The sequence below is a fragment of the Delphinus delphis genome, chromosome 17 (genome assembly GCF_949987515.2).
Source record: "Delphinus delphis chromosome 17, mDelDel1.2, whole genome shotgun sequence".
Lineage (NCBI taxonomy): Eukaryota > Metazoa > Chordata > Mammalia > Artiodactyla > Delphinidae > Delphinus > Delphinus delphis.
The window spans coordinates 4693181-4717538 of NC_082699.1; the positions used below are offsets into that span (position 1 = coordinate 4693181).

Genomic DNA, 24358 nt, shown 5'->3' on the forward strand with positions numbered 1-24358 from the left:
CTCTACCGCCTCACTAGAAGGCAGCTCGCATTCTTTTCAAGGTAGCACTGCTTTTACAGATTGGCACTAAATCTTTGTAAATTCATCGTCGATGCTGAGTACCATTCAACATAGGTTGTGTAGCTGGGGCCATTGCAGAAAATTCTGTATAATTTGAAAAGCTAAAAGCAATGGCTCAACAACAGGTAAGTACATTTGTAATGGTGATATGTATTACGGTTATATTGCTAGAAGACTTAATGGAAGGTTACTGGCACAGTAGAGCTTTACCCTCTTAGTGTTAATTGCTAACAGGAAGGTCATAGTCTTGTGTTTAAGCTGATGTGTTTTTTTTCCTTTTAAAGAGCTCTTTAATAAGGTCATGGTACATCCAGACAGCAAAGTGTAATTAGGTTGGAATTACTTATTCACATTAGCTTGTGTGATACAGTGTACTTATCAGAGCTAATACTGTGACACAGCTTGTCAAGTCACAAATGGTAAAGCAGGTGGAAATATTCTGTGTAATTGCGAATTAATTCATGCTTGTAACATCTTAAAATTTCAGGTAGAAAAATTCCTAAAATGGGTTAATGAACCAATGGACGACAAAGCATCGCAGGAGGCAGTTTCTCATAACAATGTGCAAGATACGTGCACAAGCAGTGGTTCAGAGGAACAAGAAGTGTCTGTTGGAAAAGGGGATGACCCACCGGAGACGAGTGAGCCGGAACCCGGAAAGCGTCGTGCCATGTCTCCAGCTGGGGAAGTGGGAACAGAGAAAACTGACAGGGACAGCACAGCAGCAGCAGTGCCAGATGAGGGGGACTGCCCCGCCCAGGCTGCACCAGACCGTCTTCAGGAAGAAGCCGAAGGTGAGGCTAGATGTGCTCCCGCTCGCTAACGGACTTCAATTCCTTGTTTTAAATATGTTTTTCCCTCGTTATCACTTACGAACCATCTATAGCTAAGGATTCACTGCTGTTTATTCGTAAGTTGAAAGAAGGCGTATTTAGTGTAAATGTGCTGATGGCCGTGGTTTCGCACCCAGAGCATCCTTGGCTGAGCAAGCATGATAAAATAAAAGACCAAAGAGTAGGGGGAGCTGTTTGAGCACCTCCGTCTGTGCCATTAAGACTGGTCTCTGCCGCCACCACTCTGTTCCCTGGGCTAAAGGTGCCAGTCCCTTTGATTCCTGTTGAAATCTAGTATTGCCCTGATTTTCTTTTGGATGATTGTTTTGTTCTTGTTGTTTTTTTGTGGTGATGGTGGCTGGTAGTGATGTTTGTGTTTTAGATGGTACATTGACATAAAAAAGTATTTACAGTAGTTGGCTATGATGAATGAAGAACAGTGTAGCATTTTCACTTTATGCCCTTTTGTAGTATTTGAATTTATTTTATAATTGTTATACTCAGTGGAACATTATGGCTTTTATAAGGCAGGAATTTTCATTTGACATAGTATTCATTTTTACTGATGAATTATTTCAGACTTGCCCTAATGAAACAATTATACTTGTGATGCTTTCTTATTTAGTATTGAGCAAAATACCTTATTTGAATCTTGATTTTTTTTTCCCGTGTGTGTGTGTAAACCTGTGATCTTTGTATTATATATTTCTTTGCCTTTCTAAACAGCATACTTAAGGTAGTTTAACATTTTTATTGCCGTTGTACAACTGATGTTCACGTGGCACTTGGAGAGTTCTGAAATGAGAATCCTTATTCTCCTTTAATCTGTAAAGTAGCCCATTGAGATAGGTGAAATCATCCCTGTTCTATAAATAAGTAAAGCTTAGAGAAAATAAGAAATTCGCCCGACATCACCCAGCCAGTAAGTGGCAAAGCTAGAACTTGGTACCAAGTTGTGTGATTTCTAAATCCCATTTTTCCACCCTACCCTAGCTCCCTAAGCACCACTTGTCACGAGGCTGGTGTTCTCACCTGGGGTGATACCACCATCTCGGGTATTTGGAAGATGGGTTAGGTCGATCTGGGGGATTCTGGCATTTCGTACTTTAGATTACTTAATGTTAAGTCCTGTACAGGATGGTCTTGCACAATAAGGAGTTTTTGACTCAAAATCTTAGTGTCTCCTCTCTTGAGGAACTCACTGCACTTGGCTATTGACGGCACCTTTTGCTGTTTGCACTGATCAGATGACCGTATTAGGACACAGTCCTTTGTTTGAGGACCGTTTCAATGTTTACTTTAATGTTTATTATTTGTCAGCATCAATTCTTGTCATCCTACTTGGGTATGACAGCACTCCTGTCTTTCTAAGTTGCTGCATCTAATCTGCTCAGAACTGAAACCAAATAACCAAACAAATAAAAATCATTTATCTAAGAAAAAGTCAATGTGAATGAATGAGATCCTTTTCCACTGAATGGAGCTAGTGACCCCTGTTTCAATTTCTCAGAGGCTGTAGGACTTGTAGGTCATGGCTAAGTTCAGAGGATTGATGTGTCTGAGAGTTAGAGCTTAATCAGCCCTTGGGAGCTTTTGTGTTAAAGAAGGGAAGGGAAATGCTTGAATTTCCATAATTCACCCACTAAAGCAACTTTATCTAAGAAACACTTATGTAATAACTTTTATACCTATAATAGTACCTCTCCACATCTCCTAACAATCCTGTGAAGTAAGTAGCTAAAATGCTACCCATTCATTCATTCTTTTTGAGGAATTAAAAATTGGAACTTAGAGAGCCTGGGTTACTTTTCCAAGCTCAAGGAGCCAAGAAGTGGCCAAGTGGAGGCTATAACCTGAAGCCAGTGCTGTTTCCAGGTGCCCTCCACCCTCCGGCGTGTGGCTGCATACGTGTGCTGGAGTGCAGTCCCAAACTGTAGCTATTTGCCGTGGCCACACTTTAGATAAATTCACCTGTGACTTCCTCTTTCTATAGTGAGCATCTGTATTATTTCTATTTTTTTATTGTAGCTGAAAATAAAAAGAAGAAGAAGAAGAAGAAAAGCAAGAACAGAAAGGGGATTGGTCTGCCTCCTGAGATCACTGCTGTGCCCGAGCTGGCCAAGTACTGGGCCCAGAGATACAGGCTCTTCTCTCGCTTCGACGACGGGATTAAATTAGACAGAGGTAAGGTGTATATGTAATTTTTAACTTCATTTTGAAATAATTTCAAACTTATAGAAAAGTTGCAAGAATAGGAAGAAATTTTCATATCCCCTTTATTCAGATTGAGCTGTTTTTAACATTTTGCCACATTTGCTTTGTCATTCTCTGTATGCATGTATGTAGGTATGTTTTCTGATCCAGTTGCCCCTACCCCTTAGTACTTTGGTGTGCATTTTCTAAGAACAGTGATATTTTTATGTCACAGTGATAAAGTTACAAATTTCACATTGTTACAATATCATAATCAACAAGTCAGTACTCTAGTTTCATCAATTATACTAATCATGTCCTTTATAGCATTCTTTTTCTTCCAGTATAGGGTCAGGTATCACATTTATTTTCATGTTCCTTTAGTTTCCCTTAATCTGGGATAGTTCCTGAGCTGCTTTGTCTTTCATGACTTCGACATTTTCCAGAGAGCAGCTGCCGGTTATTTTCTACAGTGTCTCTCAATTTGGGTACATATGTGTTTTTTAAACTTCAGACTCAGGTTTAATCTGTATTTTTTGCATCTTAGGATAGATAGCAAAAGCAATTGATAGATTATTAAACAGAACATCTGATGTGCAGAAAGATGTAAGTAAATGAATTAACACTGGAAAATTTGAATTCTTTTTCAAGTTTTCCTACCATGACCTTGAAGAGCTAACTTAAACTCAGTTGCGCAAACTGAGGCTTGCTTTCATGCTGGGGCTATACCTAAACATTGGTCTTTATTAACTGTCCAAATCAGGAGGTATTGATCTGTGTGGAGTTTCAGGGCTTCTCTGAGCCTCTTTAAATTACTGGTAAAATGTTTTGTATCAGGGAGAGTACATAAGAGTTTGTTGGGGAAATAAGACTGGAGAAAAGCTTTTAATTCTATAAAAGGAGTTTATGTTTTTATTCTTCCAGCAATGAGGAGCCATTTAAAGTTTTGATGAAGAAAGGGAAGAGGAAAATCGGTGCATCATTTTGTTCAGAGAAATATCTTTCTGAAAAACATAAATTCCTTCTCTTGGGAAAGAAGGAGGGCAGTGTCATTTTTTTCTGTGGAGCGGACATGGGACCTCATTTCTGAAAGTGATGAAGGCTCTGCTGAGCCTACAGCTCTGCAGTCTTGCTGTCACTTCCTTGCTTTTCTGACCCTTCACACACGTGCCGATTTTGCTAAGTGTCCCGTACAGATGCAGTTCCCTGCTTCCCCTCCAGGAATTAAATAATTAGGAACCTCGGTGACGTTTGGGGAGTTGGTCAATTAAAATAGCTAACTTTCCATTTTCCATGATAGGTAGTCAGTTGTTAATGCTTCAGACAGAAAAATCAGAATTGCATTCAGTTGTTGGAGGGATATTGCAAAAGAATCAGGCAAGAATTGAGGTGGTTGTTTCTGTGGAAATTGGGTCTGGGAATGATACTGCCCCTTTTATAACAAGATCCTTAGACCTTTTCCTTCAAACTAGATAATACATAATTTTTTGAAAAGAGAAACTGAGTATTTTCTCTTAAGCATTTAGTGTATAATCATGTTTGCTGTGTTTGTGTTTGGCTTGGCTTCTTGCCACCGAATGTCATAACAGAAACCCCCTCCCTTCGCAGAGGGCTGGTTTTCAGTTACACCCGAGAAGATCGCTGAGCACATCGCCGGCAGGGTCAGCCAGTCCTTCCAGTGTGACACCGTAGTCGACGCGTTTTGTGGAGTTGGAGGAAATACCATTCAGTTTGCCTTAACAGGAAAGAGAGGTAAGTGGTCATCAGCAGTTTACTCATTAATTAATTTCGCTTTATTCAGTAAAGGCTTCATTTTGCTTCAGCCTATCTCTACTGAGATTTAATCATTGATAATTTAATGGCAAATATTTAACAATAATAGTTAACATATATTAAGCATACACTTTGTATACTGGTTTAAGTGCTTAATATGTATTTATTTAGTCAGCGATCTTGTGATATGTCTCTTTTACTACTATCTGTGTTTCACAAATAAACCAAGAAATAAACGATGAAGCAACTTGCCCAAGATCATACAGACACAGCTCGGCGGAGCCAAGATTATAGCATCTTATAGAAAACTAAAAATATGAAAATGGGAGACTGTTCTTTGGAAGAAGAGAAGAGTAGGCAGGGACTCCCAGCTCTGCCCCTCACCATCTGGCTGACCTTGGACATCCTTTAGCCTTAACTGCAAGGAGACATTAAATTGAGAGAACCTCTGTGATACCTTTCAGCTCTGACATCCTAAGACACTAAGAACCTTTTAAATATTGGACTGTCCTCATGGTTGTTTGACTTCAGAATCACAAGAAAGAAAACCTCTGTTAAACTACTGATGTATCAGTATATATCTGCCAAGAGCTGTGTCAAGTAGGCAGAACATGTGCTGTTCCCAGGGGAAAGAAGGCTTTATGAAACTGGACAGTCTGCCCAAATTGACTTAGCGGAGTCGGGAAGCCAGGGCTTTTACTTGGCTTTCTCTGTATCTGATATCCCCTTTCTTTCTCAGTTCTTTTTGAAATGTAGTATAATGTGATATTTTAGAGATAGCAGCTGTTAAGTCATACTCTGAAGATGCTTTTTTTCACCAATGTCTTTATATATAAAGCTCCCATTTCAGTAGATTTCAGTTGTCTTATTGATTTATATAAAGTCCTTTATGTTAACTAGGAAAACATACGATTCTGGAAAGCATAATATAGGAGCTAGGAAATGATGAAAGGCAGCTCCACATTGATTTTAAGACCAGTGCTGATGGACTGTGGCCTCATGCAGTCACTCCGGTGCTCCGGAGCATCGTGACCTTTGCTGTCTGTGTGTGGTCTCCTGAGAGACTGGATGAAAGCTGTTTTCACATTTACTGGAATAGTAGTTACTTTCTTGTTTTTCCTGAATTTACTACTTTCTCTTAAAGTTCTTCTCTGCCTTTGCCAGATAAGCCATTCCTATGAGCTCAAATCAGTGTTTATTGCATGGAAATGATATTTTCCTCAAAAGTTGTAAAATCTGTCTTCATTTGGCATTGTACTGTAACATGAATTAAAATATCTACCCTCTGATAAAACAGCAGATAGATCTGGAAATTGTTTCGGAATATTACAGAAACAGTCCATATTGTAGTTTTGTATTTCTACGAATACAGATCTGTTGCCAAGGCCCTCTGTAGCTTAGTGCACATTTGGTAAAAGAAAATGTCTAATGTGGGTCCCAAGCTAAAGAAGACCGCTTCTGCCCGACTCCATCACAGCCCCATCACTCACACCTGCAGATCTCCAGCCCCTGGGAAGAAAAGGAGGCACACCCAGACTCCACCCCTGCCGGGTGCAGCCTGTGAGCCGGAAGCTCAGGAGTCCTCAGTGTGCTCACAGCGTGCTGTCCCGGGACCTTCTACCCGAAGCAGTAGGAGCTCACAGATGCTCTGACAGTCGTGGTGGGTGCTGCCCTAGTGTGGGCGAGCTGACTCCACTGGGGCAGGGAGTTCAAAGTACAGTTGTGTGTGTGTGTGTGTGTGTGTGTGTGTGTGTGTGTGTGTACACACATATGCATGTAATCAATTACTCTTTACACACACACACACACACACACACACACACACACACACACACACTTGACCCTTGAACAATGCAGGGCTTAGGGGCACTGACACTGCACGCCCCCACCTCAGAGATCCGAGCGTAACATATGGTCGGCTCTCTGTACCTGACGTTCTGCATCCGCAGATTCAACCCCCCGCAGATCACGTGGTCCTGTCCTACACGTCTAGTAAGAGCAACTCACCGATAAGTGGACCTGTGCAGTTGCAACCCGTGTTGTTCAAGGGTCAGCTGTACACATGCGCGCATGTGCATACACATGAGAAAATGGCGTGTGCGGTCGGCACGATCCCTTTGTGTCAGACCGATTACCACCCACATAGCTGCTGTCTATGCAGGTTCTCAACTGAATGGTTAGAGAATTCCCAGAGTTTGCATTTTGCTGTTAAAGTTTTTTTCCCCCTTTATATGAATTCCAGTGGCTCTGTATCAGGTCTGCCCATTAGGACTTCTGTAATGATGGGAATGTATCTGCACTGCCCAGCATGGTAGCCACTAGCCACATGTGGCCATCGAGCAATTGAAATTTGGCTGCGTGACTGAGGAGCTAAATTCTTAATAGTATTTAATTGGCATCGATTTAAAGGTAATACCCGCATGTGGCTAGTGGCCACCATTATCGGACAGCACAGTTCTACGTAGTATCTACCAGCATCTGTCAGCACTTCCTTCACGTGCTAGATTAAGTTGCTTGCACTCTCTTAGGCCTGACAACAAAGACGGCCTCCGAGGGGAGCGCAGATGAAAACTTGACAACTAACTGAATACATTTGGTGTTGAAAGTCATTTTTTTCTGTTGAATTTTTGCTATTGTCAGTATATCTTTGCATCTGTCTCTATACTATAAATGTAGCAGATTAAGCAGCTTAAAAAGGACATTTTTCTCTTTTATAAATATGAATTTTTTTTTTTAGAACAGAAAAAAGTTGCAGATGCATGATTTTGCAACATGACTGGTGCTTGTATTCACTGTTCAAGTGATTTATTTAGTGCATTATTTCTCAAAAGCATTAACAAATTTTGAAACCAGTATTTTCTGGAATGCAGTTGTTTCCTTGACAACCATGGTGTATGTATCAGGATTCCACTTAGCCCTTGCAGGTATAAAATATTGCCACTAACATCCTGGTGCACGTACAGGTGCACCTGAGTAATTTACTGCAAGACACGAGTGCGCCAGAATTAACTTAGGTTTGTGTTGCTAATTACGAAATTGCAATAAATTAAATGAAAGCCCGTGTGGTGAAAACATAACATCTGTTCCCTCTACCTAAAATGTCTCATTACACGTCACCAGCAGATGTTTTTACATCTCTTCTTCATAAGTTGGCTATATCGGTTTGTCAGAATGTGTTTTATTTTGCCTTTCAGTAGAAGTTGTCAAGTTTGGCTTCCTTTGGAAGTTGCCTCATTTTGAGGAAATTGGTCTTATCTGAAATCTTTTATAGGCTTTCCATGCAGCCATCGCCTTCCCAAGGGTTTGCCGCTCGGCTGTCCACAGCACAGGGCACGGTGTTGACCACAGACCGGGTTCAGTGGGTGCTGGGTGGCCACCGTCACTACTTGCCTCGGCCCAGTGGGCTGACTGACTGAGGCAGCTCTGAAGGCCACACCCTTCAGTCACATTTTCTTGGTACCACACAAGTGAATCTTTCTAGTTGTGATCAAAGTGTTTAATTCTTTCTCTCATATATATGGCCTAACCTCCCTTTAAAAAGTCTTTTAAAAAGGGTCTTGCACAGAAAATAAACCGACTGCTCAGAAGATGAACTAGTCTATATAACCAATAATCAGCATCATTTAACTCATCTTTCTTGTTCCCACTTTAGTGATCGCCGTTGATATTGATCCTGTTAAGATCGATCTCGCTCGCCATAATGCAGAAATTTACGGGGTAGCGGACAAGATTGAGTTCATCTGTGGAGACTTCCTGCAGCTGGCTTCTCACTTAAAGGCTGACGTCGTGTTTCTCAGCCCGCCTTGGGGAGGACCAGACTACGCCACCGCCGAGATCTTTGACATCAGCACCATGATGTCCCCTGATGGATATCCTTCGGAAGCCCTTAGAGTTTCCTCAAGCAGTGGTTGTGGAGAGGAAGGTGTGTGTGTGTGTGTGTGTGTGTGTGTGTGTGTGTGTGTGTGTGTGTGTGTGTGTGTGTGTGTGTGTGTAAGACATTAGTGAAGAGGAGAGCTAGCAGCTGATAGCACTTGATAGATTCCAGTTTGTTTTGCATAAAAATTAACTGGTGAGTGATCTCCAAAAGTTACGTTGTATTTATGTAACTGCGAGGTTATGTTTCCATTGGTTGCTCTCCAGTTGTACCATTACAAAACAAGAACTAAAAGGCATTAATTGCGTGGAATTATTGTCTGGAAATGGGGGTTTCCTCAAGACCTGTCCCTAGAGTCTGGGTGACTATCCCCTAACTTTTCTTCAGCTCACACTGACTTGAATCCTCTGTGTCTCCAAAGTTTCCCTGTTACTCTTCCAGGACGCTGAAGCAAACCCTTGTTTCATAAAGAACACCATTTCTTATTTGTCCCTTTCTCTACCTCTACTCCCCAAAGGAGTCAGGTATGACTCTAACAGGAATTGTGTTTTAAATTGCTAAGTAAAATTTAGAAAAATACAGTGGACAGAGTTACTTGTCTTTACTCTTTACTAGAAAGGGGGGTATTGTGCTTTCCTATTCTTCCTGTTGTCACAAAACCCAGGAAATGGCCAAAAGAAAGAGTGTGTGTCTCCGGCTCTTGGTTTCCTACCACTAGGATAATTGAATAAATAGATTTAACCTCTAATCCCTGACCCATCAGGGACAGTATGCTACTTCATTCTCTTTTAGGTCCCATTAGAGGGTGTTGTTACATGTCGGAGTACATTTGGGTTATGATGTAGTAAGTGAAGACTATATCTCTGATCAGAAATTAACTACTGTTTTTGTTACTTTTCCTTAACTACTGTCCACCTTTGAAATTTTCAGACTTTCCCAGAAGATCACGAATAATATCATTTATTTTCTTCCAAGAAATGCTAATATCGACCAGGTAAGCCATTACTGAAGAACTTCTATGAGCCTCTTGTGTGACTGTTACAGAGATTGGACCGAAAAAGATACAGGGTCTTTCTTTACTTGAGAACATGTTCATGAGAAGTCCCTGGCTTTTTGACTATTATTAGAAAACTGGAAGTGCTTAGCAGTTAAGTCCATGCCTGTTTCATCCTGTTCGTCTCCACGGCTCCTGGCCTGCATAAACATAAACAGAGCACTCTGGGCTTTTCATTCCGTGTCCTGAAAGGATGAATGTGTTGTGTTTCACATGTGCACGCCTAGCCTAGCCGAGATCTCTTTACTGCAGCCTACCTTGAGAACAGGTTTTAGGTATTCCTCAGAATGGCAGCCTAGATAGAAATCCACAGACAAATAAAACCTCCATGTGTCCAGGAACAGTTTTAACCATAGGACACTTGACTAACATTCAGATGTCCTTGTTGCGTTCTTATCATGAACATTTATTTTAAACATGTTGGGTTTTTTCCCTAGAATAATAACTGCCTCACAAAGATTTGATGATGTCTTTATTTCATGCTTTTGTTGGTGTTTTTTATAAGCGCTTATTACATGTCTGCTTTGTGCGAAGCATTCTACTGAAAACCTTTTGTCTTTGATATTTCAATTTACTCCGGTGCTGCTGGGCGCCAGTTTCTCCTTCCTCTCCCGTATGGTACTTGAGAGCCAGCTCTGTCACTGAGCTTTGTTCATGCTTTGTTCTGGAGACATTATCTCCATTATCTGTTCAACTATGTTCTCACCATCTTTTTTCCTTTTTCGGGACATCTGTTACGTGGATCTCAGTCTCCCATAACTGTATTTTCTGGTGTTTTGTCTCCTTTTTCCTTCTGGGAGATTACCTCAGTCTGGTCTTCATTCCTCACTTATATATAAATTCTCTCTATCCTATCTATTGTGTTTTTTATATTCTTTACACCTAATGTTTCTGCGTTGTGTTCTGTTTTCTTCTTTTGCACTCGAATATTTTTATTATTGTAAGAAGTTTAAATCATGAATCTTTTTTATCCTTTCTGCGTTTGATATAATTTCTAGGCCTGTTTGCTCTTCTTCCATGAAGCACTCGTGGTCCTCAGATGTCTTGTCTTAGTGCCTATTGGCTATTCTCGAGTAACGCAGAAGGAGAAAGGCCAGGCCAGAATCCAGTGAGTGTCAGACCTCGCTGCCCTTTAGAATCATTGGGCATTTGTAAAAAACTGACTCTCTGAGACCCATCCCCGAAATCGATCTAACCAGTTTCTTAAGCTTCCTGGGTCATTCTGATGTGCATCCTGGGTTGCGAACCGCTATCTAAGGCTGTGTGGACCCCAGTGGCCACCTGCAGGGGTGGCGGTGGGTGAGCTCTGGGGTTGCTAACCCGCCAGCTCAGGACTGCAGTTGGGGAGGAGGCTGGGCAAAAGCAGCGATTGAAGGCTGTACTCCTTCACCACAGAGTGTCCGGCATCAGCCCGAGGATGTCTGGAGAGCAGGGTGGGAGAGGGCAGCTGCAGGGCCGGGTCCCCACCTGCTTCTCGCAGCTTCTCACGTCAGAGCTTCTCTTCAGCCGCCCTCGCTTTCCAGCTATAGCTTGCAGGCGCGGCACAGACGCTGTTGAGCCGAGGCCACGGCGATGGGCGGGGAAGAGCGAGAGCAGAATTTCACGTTCCTTGTGTTCCTCCCTCCTGTTTTCAATTCCCACAGCCACTGCCTCCTGCCCCCGGCCAGAGGCACTGCCCTCCGTCCTATACAAGTTCTCTCTCTCTCTCTCCCTCCCTCCCTCTCTCTCCCCCCCCTCCCTCCCTCTCTCTCTCCCTCCCTCCCTCTCTCTCTCCCTCCCTCCCTCTCTCTCTCCCTCCCTCCCTCCCTCTCTCTCTCCAGCCACTCCAGGTCTCTCCATAGGTTTCTTTTGTTTGGTGGTTTCCCTCTGTTGTGTCTCCAGACCTGTCTTACAAGAGCCAGCAGGCGCGCTAGTTCAGCACCTTCTCCGGATTACAAGCTAGTGATAGCGCAGCCTTCTCCTAAGCAAGGCAGAGATTAAAACGCTGGCTTTCTGCCGGATGACTTCAGGAAAGGCCCGGGATGATACATACAGCAGATAAACCAGACTTTAAGCTAAAGCAGACTTGGCTGGAGGAGTGGAGGAGAAGGTGTGGCCAGAACATCAGTGACGCGGAAGTGGGAGTATGTGGCTAATGTTCCGGTGATGGGCTGGAAAAAGAGGCACTGAGAGTCAGACCCGAGTTCCGTCTCAGCCCTGCCACTTGTTGGTGGTGGTTTTGAAGAACAAATGAAATAAGGGATAAAGCATTTTTCACAGTGCGTCTAGCCCATAAACCCTCAAAAAGTCGTGTGTCTGTTACTTAGAAGATCCTGTCATAAAGTTATCGTGGAAAGAATGTAAACATTACTAAGATTCTGAAGAGGACCAATAGGTAAAGATGTCATGCTTTCTCTAGAGGAGAGAATAGACAGCTTTGATATTTGTAAACTGGGGGCTTCCCTGGCGGTCCGCTGGTTAGGGCTCTGCGCTTCCAATGCAGGGGGCGCGGGTTCGATCCCTGGTCGGGGAGCTAAGATCCCGCAAGCTGTGCGGCACGGCTCCCCCCCAAAAAAATATGTGTGTTTTTTTTTGTAAAATGACAGGATTTAATTTATAAACACACATCCCAGATTATAGATTTTTTTTCTCTTCCTCCTCTCAGAAAGCAGTAATACTTACTTGTATTGGATGTACTCTTATTTTAATGTGTTACACTTTCCCGTCTTTGGTTCATCTGCTTAGTCTTTGGAACACTGGGTCTCTCTCAGATCTGGCTGCAAATTAAATCACCTGAGTGGCTTTTTTGTTTTTTTAATTGTGGTAAAATATACATGATAAAATTTACCGTAAGTCATTTTTTTTTTTTTTTGCGGTACGCGGGCCTCTCACTGTTGTGGCCTCTCCCGTTGCGGAGCACAGGCTCCGGACGCGCAGGCTCAGCGGCCATGGCTCACGGGCCCAGCCGCTCCGCGGCATGTGGGATCTTCCCGGACTGGGGCACGAACCCGCGTCCCCTGCATGGGCAGGCGGACTCTCAACCACTGCGCCACCAGGGAAGCCCTACCGTAAGTCATTTTTAAGCACACAGTCCCTGGTGTTAAATACATTCATGTTGTTGTACAGCCATCACCACCGTCCGTCTCAGGACCTTTTCATCTGCTGAAACTGCAACTCTGCACCCATTATACTCTAACTGCCCATCCCTCCACTGCCTGCCCCTGACACCCACCATTCTACTCTGAGTCTATAAATTTGACTACTCATGCATACCTCATACTTACATAGCTCATGTGTGTGGAATCGTCCAATATCTGTCCTTTTGTGTCTGGCTTACTTCACTCAGTGTAATGTCCTTAAGGTTCATCCATGTTATAACACGTGTCAGAATTTCCTTTATTTTTAAGGCTAAGTAGCATTCTGTTGTCAGCGTACACTGCATTTCGTTTAGCCATTCATCCGTCCACGGACATTTAGGGTCCATGGTCCACCTTTTGACTGTGGATAAGGCTGCTGTGAACATGGGTGTACAGATATCTAGTCAAGTCCCTGCACTCAGTTCACTTGGTTATAGATTCAGAAGTGGAATTGCTGGATCACATGGTAATTCTAGTTTTAGGTTTTTGAGGAATCACCTGACTGTTCTCCACAGCAGCTGAACGGTTTTACATTCCCACCAGCAGTTCCCAAGAGTTCTGATTTCTCCACAATCTCAGTAACATTTGTTACTTTCTGTTTGTTGTTGTTGTTCGGTAATAGCCATCCTAATGGGCGTGAAGTGGTATCTCATTGTGCTTTTGACTTGCATTTTCCTAAGGACAAGTGATGTTGACCATCTTTTTATGTGCGTATCTTCTGAGTATTAATCCATTATCGGCTATATGCTTCGCCAGTATTTTCTCTCATCCCATGGGTTGCCTCTTTACTTTTTTTTTGGCCACGCCGAGCAGCTTGTGGGATCTTAGTTCCCCGACGAGGGATCGAACCCCCACCCTCGGCAGTGAAAGTGCGGAGTCCTAACCACTGGACCGCCAGGGAACTCCCTCTTTACTCCCTTAATAGTGCTCTCTGCTGCACGAAAGTTTTTAATTTTGATGAAGTTCAGCTTATCTGATTTTTTTGTGTGTTGCCTGTGCTTTTGATGTCATATCCAAGAAATTATTGCCAAATGCAATGTCTTGAAGATTTTCCCCTGTGTTTTCTTCTAAGAGTTTTACAGTCACAGCTGAGTAGCTTTTTTAAACTACTGAGACTCGGGTCTACTGAGAAAGGTTGTCTCTAATTTATTTTCTGGGATGAGACCCAAGCATAATCTTTTAAAACCCCCCACGTGATTGTCATGTGCTGCCAGAGCTGAGATTCTCTGGGTTAAAAGAAAAGGAAATAGAATTAACGAGTCTGAGCCCCTGCTCTGAGTTAGCAGGGGCTGCTCTTAGATCTTGCTGCCTGTTGTCTACCCATGAGCCATTGCATCTAAACATTAGGTCTCTCAAATACTTTGTGCTGTTACAAGACAAAAGAAAAAGCTCTATCCCCTTGCTTTTTGCATTTTTATATCAAATTGAATGTTAAACCTAATATCTGCTACTCATGTGACTCAGATCTGCGTTCTAGATTCCCAGATAAGGCTGAGCCTATTCCATCATTCTCTTTTTCTCGTATGTAAATATTATGCATCAAGAAAAGAAAAAAAATTTAAAAAGAAAAAAGATATCATGCATCCTAACTAGTCTCATGAAAGGCTAGATGATCCTTATATTAAACATTAGATGGGCATATTTGGGTACTTGAATGACAATAGGAAATTCACTATTTTTTGCGAAAGTTCAAGCGAGCACATTTTTTTCTAGTTAAATTAACACTTGCCCAAGGAGAAAGTTAACTTTTTCCCTTCGTTTTGGTTTACTTCACACCCCCGCCAGAATTCTGGTTTGTAGTGCATTCACATTTTCTACCTCTAGAGGGAGTAACGACACTAGAGAATAATACAAGTCAAAAAGAAAACTGAAGGTTTCAAGCACATTATATTGGTATTGAATTTAGATCAAATTACAGTGGGAGATCACCTTTTCTTTTTGTAATAAAATGAAGACAACCTATCCATATGTAGGATTTTTTAAATGAGAGAAGAGGCGGTGCTCCAAGATTTAGAAAGAGCAGAGGAGCAGAGGAGCGTTTAGAAGATCACAGCCACCTGAACTGACAAATGGGTTGTTGGGTTCTAAAAGTTTACGAATCTCTGCTGTTTGAGACTCAGCCTACATTCTTCTCATAGAAATGCCTATAGAGAACAGTTAAGTTCCCATCCAGGGAGATCTGTACTCTGGATAACATTTATGTTTAGGGTAGTTAAGCTGACAGTGGAGTCAATACAAATATAAGTTATCTTATAATCTTTCCATATAAGTAACAAGTCTCATTGTTTTCAGGATCTAGTAAAATATTTTTCCAGGTCGCCTTTTTCCTCAGTCTCTTATTCCCTTCCTCTGTTTGGGGTTCATTCCAGGACATGTGTCCCTTGTTATGTAGACTCTCACTGTCAAACTCAGGCTCTTTGGAGGCAAGGTATATCTCACTCATTGAAATCACTGTAGATGGAGTGCGGGATTATTGTATATTTTCTGCTTGACGCCTGTATCTTGCTGTGTTTTCCTTCATTTCTTTCCTTTGACAGCCATAGATTTGCAGCCGGTACTAGCTTTGGGTTTACCATGCTTTCCAAACATGAGAATCTTCTCTTTTAAGTGGTAAATGTATACAATGTGGATAGAGGTTTGAGCAGAGTAGAATGCATAGTCTCCCCAAAGAAGCCACACGGCAACGATTGTCAGACACCGTGTTTGTATGAAAGCCCTGCGGGTGGAACGTCTAACAGGAGGTGTCCTGTCTCCCAGACAGACCTAGGAACAGAGAGAGGAGTGGCTCCTGGTCAGTTTGTTATAGTGCCTCCTAATCCTTGTTTTTTTTGCTTTTTGTTTTTTTCATCCTTATCTTTGTTTGATTTCGTAACTCTTAAAATGTGATGACTCAGAAAAGTGAGAGCCTTTGTACTTTTCAAGTCAAGTTAATTTAAGTTCCTTTTCCTTATAACTTGTTCATACCAGTACAGAGGGCAGGGCAACACTCAGCATCATCCCTAAGGGCTGTGTTGAGAAAATTAACCAGGGCCTTCCTGGCACCTGTCTAGTAGGCATGCTCCACCCTTCCATGACTTCCCCGATACGCTTCATAACAGGCCAGACCGCACCTATTTCATTGCCTGATAGAGCAGGAAAATATTTACAAATTAACCCAACACTGTAGGTAAAACTTATCCTGCGATTAATTAAGTTGTATCTCTAAGTGTAGAAATTGACATTAGATTTAATCCAGAGACATTTCTAGTCAGCAGAATTCTTGAGGCTCCCATCAGAGCCAACACACAGTGTCTAGGAAGTGTCACAGTCATCGCACTTCTAATGGTTTATTTTGTGAGATAGGGAGGGAGGACTTATGTATAGGGAACATTTCTAAAACTTACCATATAAAAGAGTACAATTAGATGCATTTGAATAGTTAAAACTATTTATAGTTATGGAAACTATTAGGTAATTTTGTTATTTGGGGAAACACTTTAAATATAACAAAATTCGGTTCATTAGCATTTTTAGTGTTTGATTTTTGGCTGAATACAATAAAAGTTTACCACTAATTTCTTTGCAAATATTAGTTCTAAGCTATTATAGCAATCTGCTTATTCAATAAAAGGAAAATTGGGGCCTGACTAGTTTCTAAATATTAAGCTTGATAAGAAATTGGGTCAAATTGCTCTAAATGAAATTTCCATAGTAGAAATCTGGTCTGATGGCAGCACGTTCATGTAGCCAAAACTGTATCCATATGGAAAATGTGATAAAATCACCCCAACAGTTGGAGGTCCCTTAAACTCCAGGTGTGGACCCCAGAAGCAGGAGACAACAGAAAGAGGGCTGAGAGCTAGACTGCGCTTCTGGTACATGTGCGAGTAGTAACTCTGAAACTGCTTTCCCTGAAAATGCCCAGCCTTTAAAACTCAGGGCACTCATCCTACAGAACTACATTCATCCTGCAAAGGACTGTCCCCTGCATTTAGATGCAACATAGGAGCCTTGTCACAGTGGCACTCGTACTTAGAGTTTGCAGCGTGCCCTGCGCGTTCCACTGGATCCTCGTGACAGCTCTGCAGCGAGCAAGCCAGGTCGTCGGCCTGCCCGCACTGACGCGTGAACGAGGCACGTGAGGCATTTGCTTGTCTCTCTCGTGGCGCAGTTAGTGCCTTCGTGTCTCCAGCTGACAAGGTCCTCGTTACCAGTCACAGAGTTGGCCACCATGAGAGCGGGAGCCGTGGACAGAAGTTCAGGTGACAAGAGAAGCGAAGGGCATCAGAATTTTTGCGGAATCAGTTGTTTCACTCCTGACTGGTGAGACGGACAACAGGGGGCCAACACTTCACCTCAGAATGAGAGCTTGCTGCCGACCTTTATCTGCCACGGGCATCCTCTTCTCTCTTCCAGCCACCGGCACCCAGGTTTCTAGACCAGCTCTGTTCTTAGTGAAATTCACTGCTGAATCCTATGTTGCAATTCAGGATACAGCTGTTCAGCTTGTAACGTTTATCAGCCAGCCTTTCCCTTGGAAAGTTTGCCGCTGGACAGTCAGAGCAGTATTATTCATTCTTGTACGGCATGTACATTCTGTTTCTTGGGGCGGGGGGGGGCCTGTGAAGCTGGCCTCCTAAGGCTAATTGAGAAGGTTCAAATGCTTCTGAACCTAAGCTTATATTTCCTTCCCTCCTCCGGATAAGTTTTTCAATAAAGGATGCCACACACAGAGCTGTATACAAGTCCTGTGCTGTTAACCAGGGGCTTCCTTGTTCTCTAGTCTGTTGTGCTTTAGAGAACTTGTTGAATGTAAGAACAGTCTTCCTGTTTCCAGTACCTGTTCTGGTAACGGGTGAGGGACGAAGCTTAGTGAACTCTGGTTATTATATCCTTCTCCTGAGAGGTGCATGTAGGTGAGCTTTTGATGCCCAGGAGAATTTTTTTGACATGCCACCAGTGTGCTCCTGTTGACAGTGATGGCTTTTCAAAATCTTATTTGTCTTAATCAACAAATAAATATTTGAAGGAAGAGAGAAACAGGAAATAATGTCTGTGAGAACCTGAGGTAGCATTCGAATAAAAAATAAGATTTATTCACTTAAGCATAGAAATCTCCCTTCTATTTACCATGTGCAGAGATATGGAACTAATTTCAATAAATATGCATAAGTTTGGGTATTGCCTGGTTTTCCATTGATAAAAAAATACTTTTATTTCCCAGAGAACTGTTCATCAGAAATATTTTTGTCCAACCTCTATTTTTGTGAAGTTATTAGTTGGATGTAACAAAAGAAACTTAAGGACAAAAGGGAATTGTGGGTGAGACACTTGTCTGTTAGACATTAGGTTTCTTTTTTTTTAATTAATGTTTATTGGAGTAGAGTTGATTTACAATGTTGTGTTAGTTTCAGGTGTACAGCAAAGGGAATCATATACATATATCCACTCTTCTTTAGATTCTTTTCCCATACAGGTCATTACAGAGTGAGCACTGAGTAGAGTTCCCTGTACTATACAGCAGTCATTAGGTTTCTAGTCAGAGCCAATATTTCAGATGCTTTTTGCTTATGTCACTGTAATTGACAGAGCTCTATAGGCCCCATAAAAAGTACTCTTCCTATTCACTTGGTGTAATTTGCTTCTAAGCAAGATTTTACATGTTGCAGAAATAATCACTTCTCCAGTGTAGTAATAGGACATTTTTTTCAGTGTTCTAATTGGTCTGTATCTTTCTTATAATAAAGTATTTATTATATATTTTTCCATGAGGATCCAGTTTAGAAATTATTTTCTCTAATTCAGTTACCATATATTTTTACTTTAAATCAGTTTGCTTTTTTTAAAAAGTGCAATTTTGAATCTTTATTGAACTCTTAAATCTTCTACACGGTACCTTTTATTTCACTAGTTACCACCTGTATTGTGACCTTTACCCATTTCTCTTTTCCCCGTCCCCAAAGAACAGCCTTATTGCCTGACATGAAATCTAGTTGATGAGAGTTCATTCCTTAGTTCTAGTTCCAGCCCAAGCAAACTGTGATTTCTTTTGGTACATCTAGTATATTTAAGTACAATAGCAAAAATGTAGCGTGTCGTCCAGAGTTGCTGGCTTCCCTCCCTCCTTCCTCTTCCTCTCCCTCTCCTTCTCCTTTCCCCTTTCCTCTCTCTCTCTCTCTCTCTCTCTCTCTCTCAATTTATTAAACTTTAAGAAAGGGGAAGAAACCAGATGACATTTTGTCAGTTAAACCTGCTAGTGAAAAATAAAGAGCGCTGGAAATTGATGGCATTAAGTTTGCTTGAAACAAAATATTTAATGGCTTGAACTACATAATTTTAGTCTTTCAACTCTAGAATTCTAACCTTGAAAATATATGTACTTGTGAAAATATTAGGAAAACGCAAAAAGGCTAAGGTTAGAAATTATTTTTAATTAGAACACTTGAAGTAACATATTAAGTTTGTTGTTTTTTTTAAGTTTCTTTCTAAACACTAGATATGCATTTTCAATACTTGTTTTAATTGTCCATCATCTGAGTCTCCCGACTAGAATGTACGATCCAGGAAGGCAACATTCTTTGGGTTTTTTTGTTGTTTTTGTTTTGTTTCGTTTTGTTTTGCTACACTCCACTGCCTAGAACCAAAACGCTTAAGCTATTTATTCAGTAGTTGTTGAATAAGATATTTTATTTTATATAATAATTTATAAATAACTATTTTATAATAGACCTCAAAAACTCCCACGTAAGACGTCTTCATTCCTTTTTCTATCCAAAGCACCCAAGTCCAGGCAACCCTACCTTCTCAGGGATTTGTTTTACTGTAATTCTATTTATGGCTTACAGGGTGCTCTTTTTACAGAGATGGGTAGTATTCCTGCTTTTTAGGTGTAGGAAGCCAAACCTGTCTTAACGGCTTTCTATACTGATGAGCAAATTATTGGTAGAACTGGTATGTAACTTTGCCTCTGATTGCTTTTCTCTGCCCTCCCTGTCCTGGCAGATTTTCGCTGCTGCTTCAGCTCTGCTGTGCTTCTCTTCACCCGACCTCTTCTCTCCTCCTTTCCTTCCTCTTCCTCTCTCCTTCCCTAACGCCACCCCCAGAGAAAACTTCTGCTTGCCAGTCTCACTTTCTTTAAATAAATCACTACTTAAAGGAATGGGAGAAATACTGCACTTAAGTTATATCTTAACTCATAGAAAAATTACTGTGAAACAATTATATTTTAAATATACTAGTCAAAACGCCTTTTATTGGTTAAAGACAGATTCTTCATTTTGCCCTTCCTTGTGAAAAATCAGACTGACATAAAGATATCAAAATAGAAAATAAAACACTTCTTCCTAAGAATTGCTGCTCTAGTTCTACTTGAATAATTATATGCCTCATTAGTAAACAGTGGGATGTATGTGAGCTGCTCATCCTTGTAACAGATACTGTGTTTCACTTCTGCTGTCATCTGTTCCTATTGGTGAAAACACAGCTGTCTCTTTTGCATCTCTTTGTGGGCCGGGTTGAAATTGACATTGTTACTGCCTTAGTGGGACAGCCTCTTTTTTTTTTCTTTTAGTGTGTAGTATAGAATGAGCTTTGCTTCTTCCCTGTTTCTGTATCTGTGACGTTTTTCTAAGAGGAAGTTGAAATGCTTTAAAATACATACTCATTGGTGATGTACAATAAATCTCACCTTCCACTCGATGCTGGTGGAGCGTGTGTAATACCACCGAGATTAGATCTCTCACCTCCAAACCAAACTAGACCAACAACACCTCTCTTTGCAAACTACGCAGCTACAGTTTTGGCTGTTACAGTGACATAATTACAGAGGTGGTGTCTCTGTCACTGGTGCCGGTCCCTGGTACCTGGGGAGCCCTCTCTCCAATACCCCGTGTCTTCAGTTCTCTGAGTCCCCGGGCTTCCATGCGTTCCCTTCCACTTCATCCTCACTGCTGCCCTGGCAAACTGGTCTCTGGTGATGTAATCATGGGCAAGGAGGGAGTATATTTGCTGAGAGGTTGGATGAAGAAATGTTGGACCAGAACAAAACTTTTCTGTCTAAGAACTTCGGGCAAAGCATTGCTAATTTGAAGCATCCTTTTGAGGTTAAGTCTGTGGGGGTGGAGAGGGACGGTGCTTTCAGCTTCCAAATAACCGTGTTAGTCGCCGTCTACGGTAGACCTCAAAAAGAATGATGTATTTAACCACAATAAAAACGGGGGAGTGGGAGACTTAGAACTACACACACACACAAAAGAGCAACAGGCAGAGGAGGTGCTACAAGCTGGGAGAACAGCACCAGAACCCGCCTAGAGAAGTAAAAGGTGGAGGTGGTGGAGGCTGGAGCTCCCATGAAAGTCGGGCGGGGTCTGTCTTGCTCTCTGATGTATTCCATTTTAATAAATAAACCTGGTATTTGGGAACGATATGTTGATTTTCTGTTCCTCTAAGTTCTGTCACTTCTGGCACTGGAGAGATTAGGTCTTATACAATGACATAGCACTGTGGTCATACCCGTAATGTCAAAAGTGTCTGAAACGAGTATTTCTGCCACCAAGTACTGCATTAATACCCACCTGGACAGTAACAGTGAACGTTTGGGATGCCTCCTTGTTTGAAAGACTTAAATAAAAAGCCAGAGCTGTATTATTTGATAAAGCATCTGAAGGAAAGATTTCTTTTGAAACCATGCTTATGTATGTGTGACTTTCTTCTGTTCCCTTTTTAGGTGGCGTCCTTGGCTGGGCCTGGAGGGCAAGTGGAAATAGAACAAAACTTTCTTAATAATAGATTGAAGACAATCACTGCTTATTTTGGGAAACTGATCCGCAGATCAGCCTCTGAATCATAAGTGAGGTGACCAAAAGATCATAGCGGTCAGAACACTATTCACTTGGAATTTCTTCTCTGTATTCACTGATACTTTGTACCCATAGTCAAATGGGTATTTGTACCCCAATACACTTTTTCCCCACGTTGATGCAGTACCATCCGGAATTTACTTTTAAACATCCATTTATTTTATAAAGTTAGTGTTTCTTAAGTTTCTATTGAAAAAAATGTGAAATATATTTTGTAATATAGAAGTTTATATTCTTTTTCTATTAAAATGGCAGTGAAAGGAAGAAGAATATGTGTTGCGTAACTGTTCATCCAAAAGGTGTGTTCAGTCATTTTTAAAGTAGGTCAGAATTCAGGGACAGGGGACTCTTTCGCCACAGGGGATCTGGGATCTTTATCTTGTAATAATATGGGCATATTAAGCATGGTTTTGGCTGGGATAGAGCTGGTGGGTTGAAATAAACTGGAAATTTTCCAGTAAGTATGAGAACAAAATAACTGTTAAATAAAAAACAACTTCGTTGGAGAATGGAGCAGTGCTAACTTTAGTCTCCTGAAACTTTACAAAGTTTGCCTGATTGCCCTGCAATACCGCAGCAATTGAACTGATCATTAAGGATGGAAGTAATTTCTTATTATTTAATTTGCAACATCAAAATCTGTCGATGTTCTAGGTTTTTATACGTTTTCATCAGGTAGGATTAGTGTCTAACGCGTAAACTTGTCACCACCTTTTAAATAATGGCAGTGTTGGTCATTAACAGCTCTATACGTGGCCCTCAGCACTAGAATATGCTCACTTAGCCCCTTGGGGTGGGAGATGGAAGGGTAAAAGCAGATTTCCCAAATCACCAATTATTTTTTAGTTTTTGTCGTTTAACTTTCATGCATATGCTTTTTTCCACAATACATTTTCTTGTATATTGTTAACATTAAAACTAATTTGTCTTCCTGAACATATGTGACCGTGTATAAGTAGAACAGGAAGCCTAACCAAGGTTAAAATATTCCTGCCCTCTAATGGCACGGATGTAGCTGACTTGTAGAATGACTCATTTACAGATCAGTAGTGCTCAAAAGAACTTTATCTACTAAGCAACCCCCGTGTCCAAAGAAAATCTTCCCGAGAAGCCAAATCCTGTTCTAGTCCAACTCGGTTTTATTTTCTTGTTAAATTATAAAACTTTTTAAAGACATTTTTATAAAAGTGAATATGTATTCCAACAGTTTAAATACAAAGTGAACACAGCACCCTCACCTTACCATCCGCCCCTGCCTTGAGCCCTTCCTCTCCATCCCCATCTCCCACACTTGCACTCCTTTTCCCAAAGGCAACCGCTATTGACACTTTGGTGTATATCCTTTAACACACTTCTCTGCAGTATAAGCTTGTGCGTACACAGTGGGATGGGGTGGGATTGGATTATATTATTTTGGCATTTGAGTTTTGTTTTTAATTTAATGTCTTACAAATTTTTCCACATCAATACGTATACATCTTCTAACAATCACATAATATAAATCTATGAGAATTTCTTTAACCGTTACCCAACTCTGAACACTTACATTGTTCCCAGTTTTTGCAATTGCAGATAGTACTATGGTGTATATTTTTAAGTAGAGTAGATTCCTAGAAGTGGAGTTTTCAAGTCAAAGTTCATGCTTATTTTTTTCTTTAATGTATCATGTCAGGTTGTCCTCCAAAAATGTATATTCTCACTAGCTATGCATGAAAGGGGCCGGTTTTCCCCACAGCCTCAAAAACATATCATATTTTTTCACTTCTTACTGTTACCAATCTGAACAAACAATAAACTTATTTTAATTTGCATGTCCTTATTACGAGTAAGGTGTGAGCAATTTTTCATATATTACCCAAATTGCACGTGTTAGGCATCTCATGTTGTCACCAAATGAATAGCTAACTGCTACATCATTTTCTATCAAGTGAACTAACACTTCTCCATTAATTTGTTTTATGTCTTTCAATAAAACTTCATCATTTTAATTGTATAAATCTTACATTTTTTTGCCAAGTATTTCACACCTTTTGTCTGATTTTGAATGGGGTCTTTTTTGTTGTTACATTTTCTAGCAGGTGTATTGTATGTATGCAACAGTGCTTTTAATTTCTTCCTTGCATGCAGTCACCTTACAGAACTCTTTTTAATGGTTCTAATAGCTTTTCAGTTACTTCACTTCGATTTTCTAAATAGGCAGTCCCGACATCTGCCTGAGTCGTTCTCTTTGCCAATGTGTATACCTCTTCATTCTTATTCTCTTCCTATTGCATTGGTTAGGACGCCAGGAATGTTATGATAATGGCATTTTTTTACTTGCTTTTTATCTTACAATGAAAGATTAGAAGCATTTCTTTTGAATGTTATTGCAGCTTGCATTACAATTAAAGATGCTGCTTTTCTTTCCTAGAGTTTTTTGGTCATATTTAATCTAATAAAGTACTAAATTACTTTTGAAATTTCCAGTTATTCAACCATATCTGCATTTTATCTTTAAATCCTGCTCTATCATAAAGTATTATTTTAGTTCACTACTGGATTTCACTTGAAGAGTTTACTTTGTTTTGTCTTGTTTATGTTTGTCTTTTGTGCACCTTGCTTGGTTTTGGTGTCAGAGT

At 41.0% G+C, this 24358-nt stretch overlaps 1 protein-coding gene across 1 annotated transcript in view; it reads left to right on the forward strand.

Annotated features, from left to right (window-relative positions):
• TGS1 (trimethylguanosine synthase 1) overlaps positions 1-24038 on the forward strand; it is a 37796-nt gene extending 13758 nt beyond the window's left edge. Inside the window, exons 8-13 of the mRNA XM_060035389.1 lie at positions 548-854; positions 2922-3077; positions 4695-4838; positions 8512-8728; positions 9649-9727; positions 21608-24038. Coding sequence (XP_059891372.1) covers positions 548-854; positions 2922-3077; positions 4695-4838; positions 8512-8728; positions 9649-9727; positions 21608-21730 — 1026 coding nt within the window. The 3' untranslated portion in view covers positions 21731-24038. The remainder of the gene's footprint in view (positions 1-547; positions 855-2921; positions 3078-4694; positions 4839-8511; positions 8729-9648; positions 9728-21607) is intronic.
• The last annotated feature ends 320 nt before the right edge of the window (positions 24039-24358 follow it).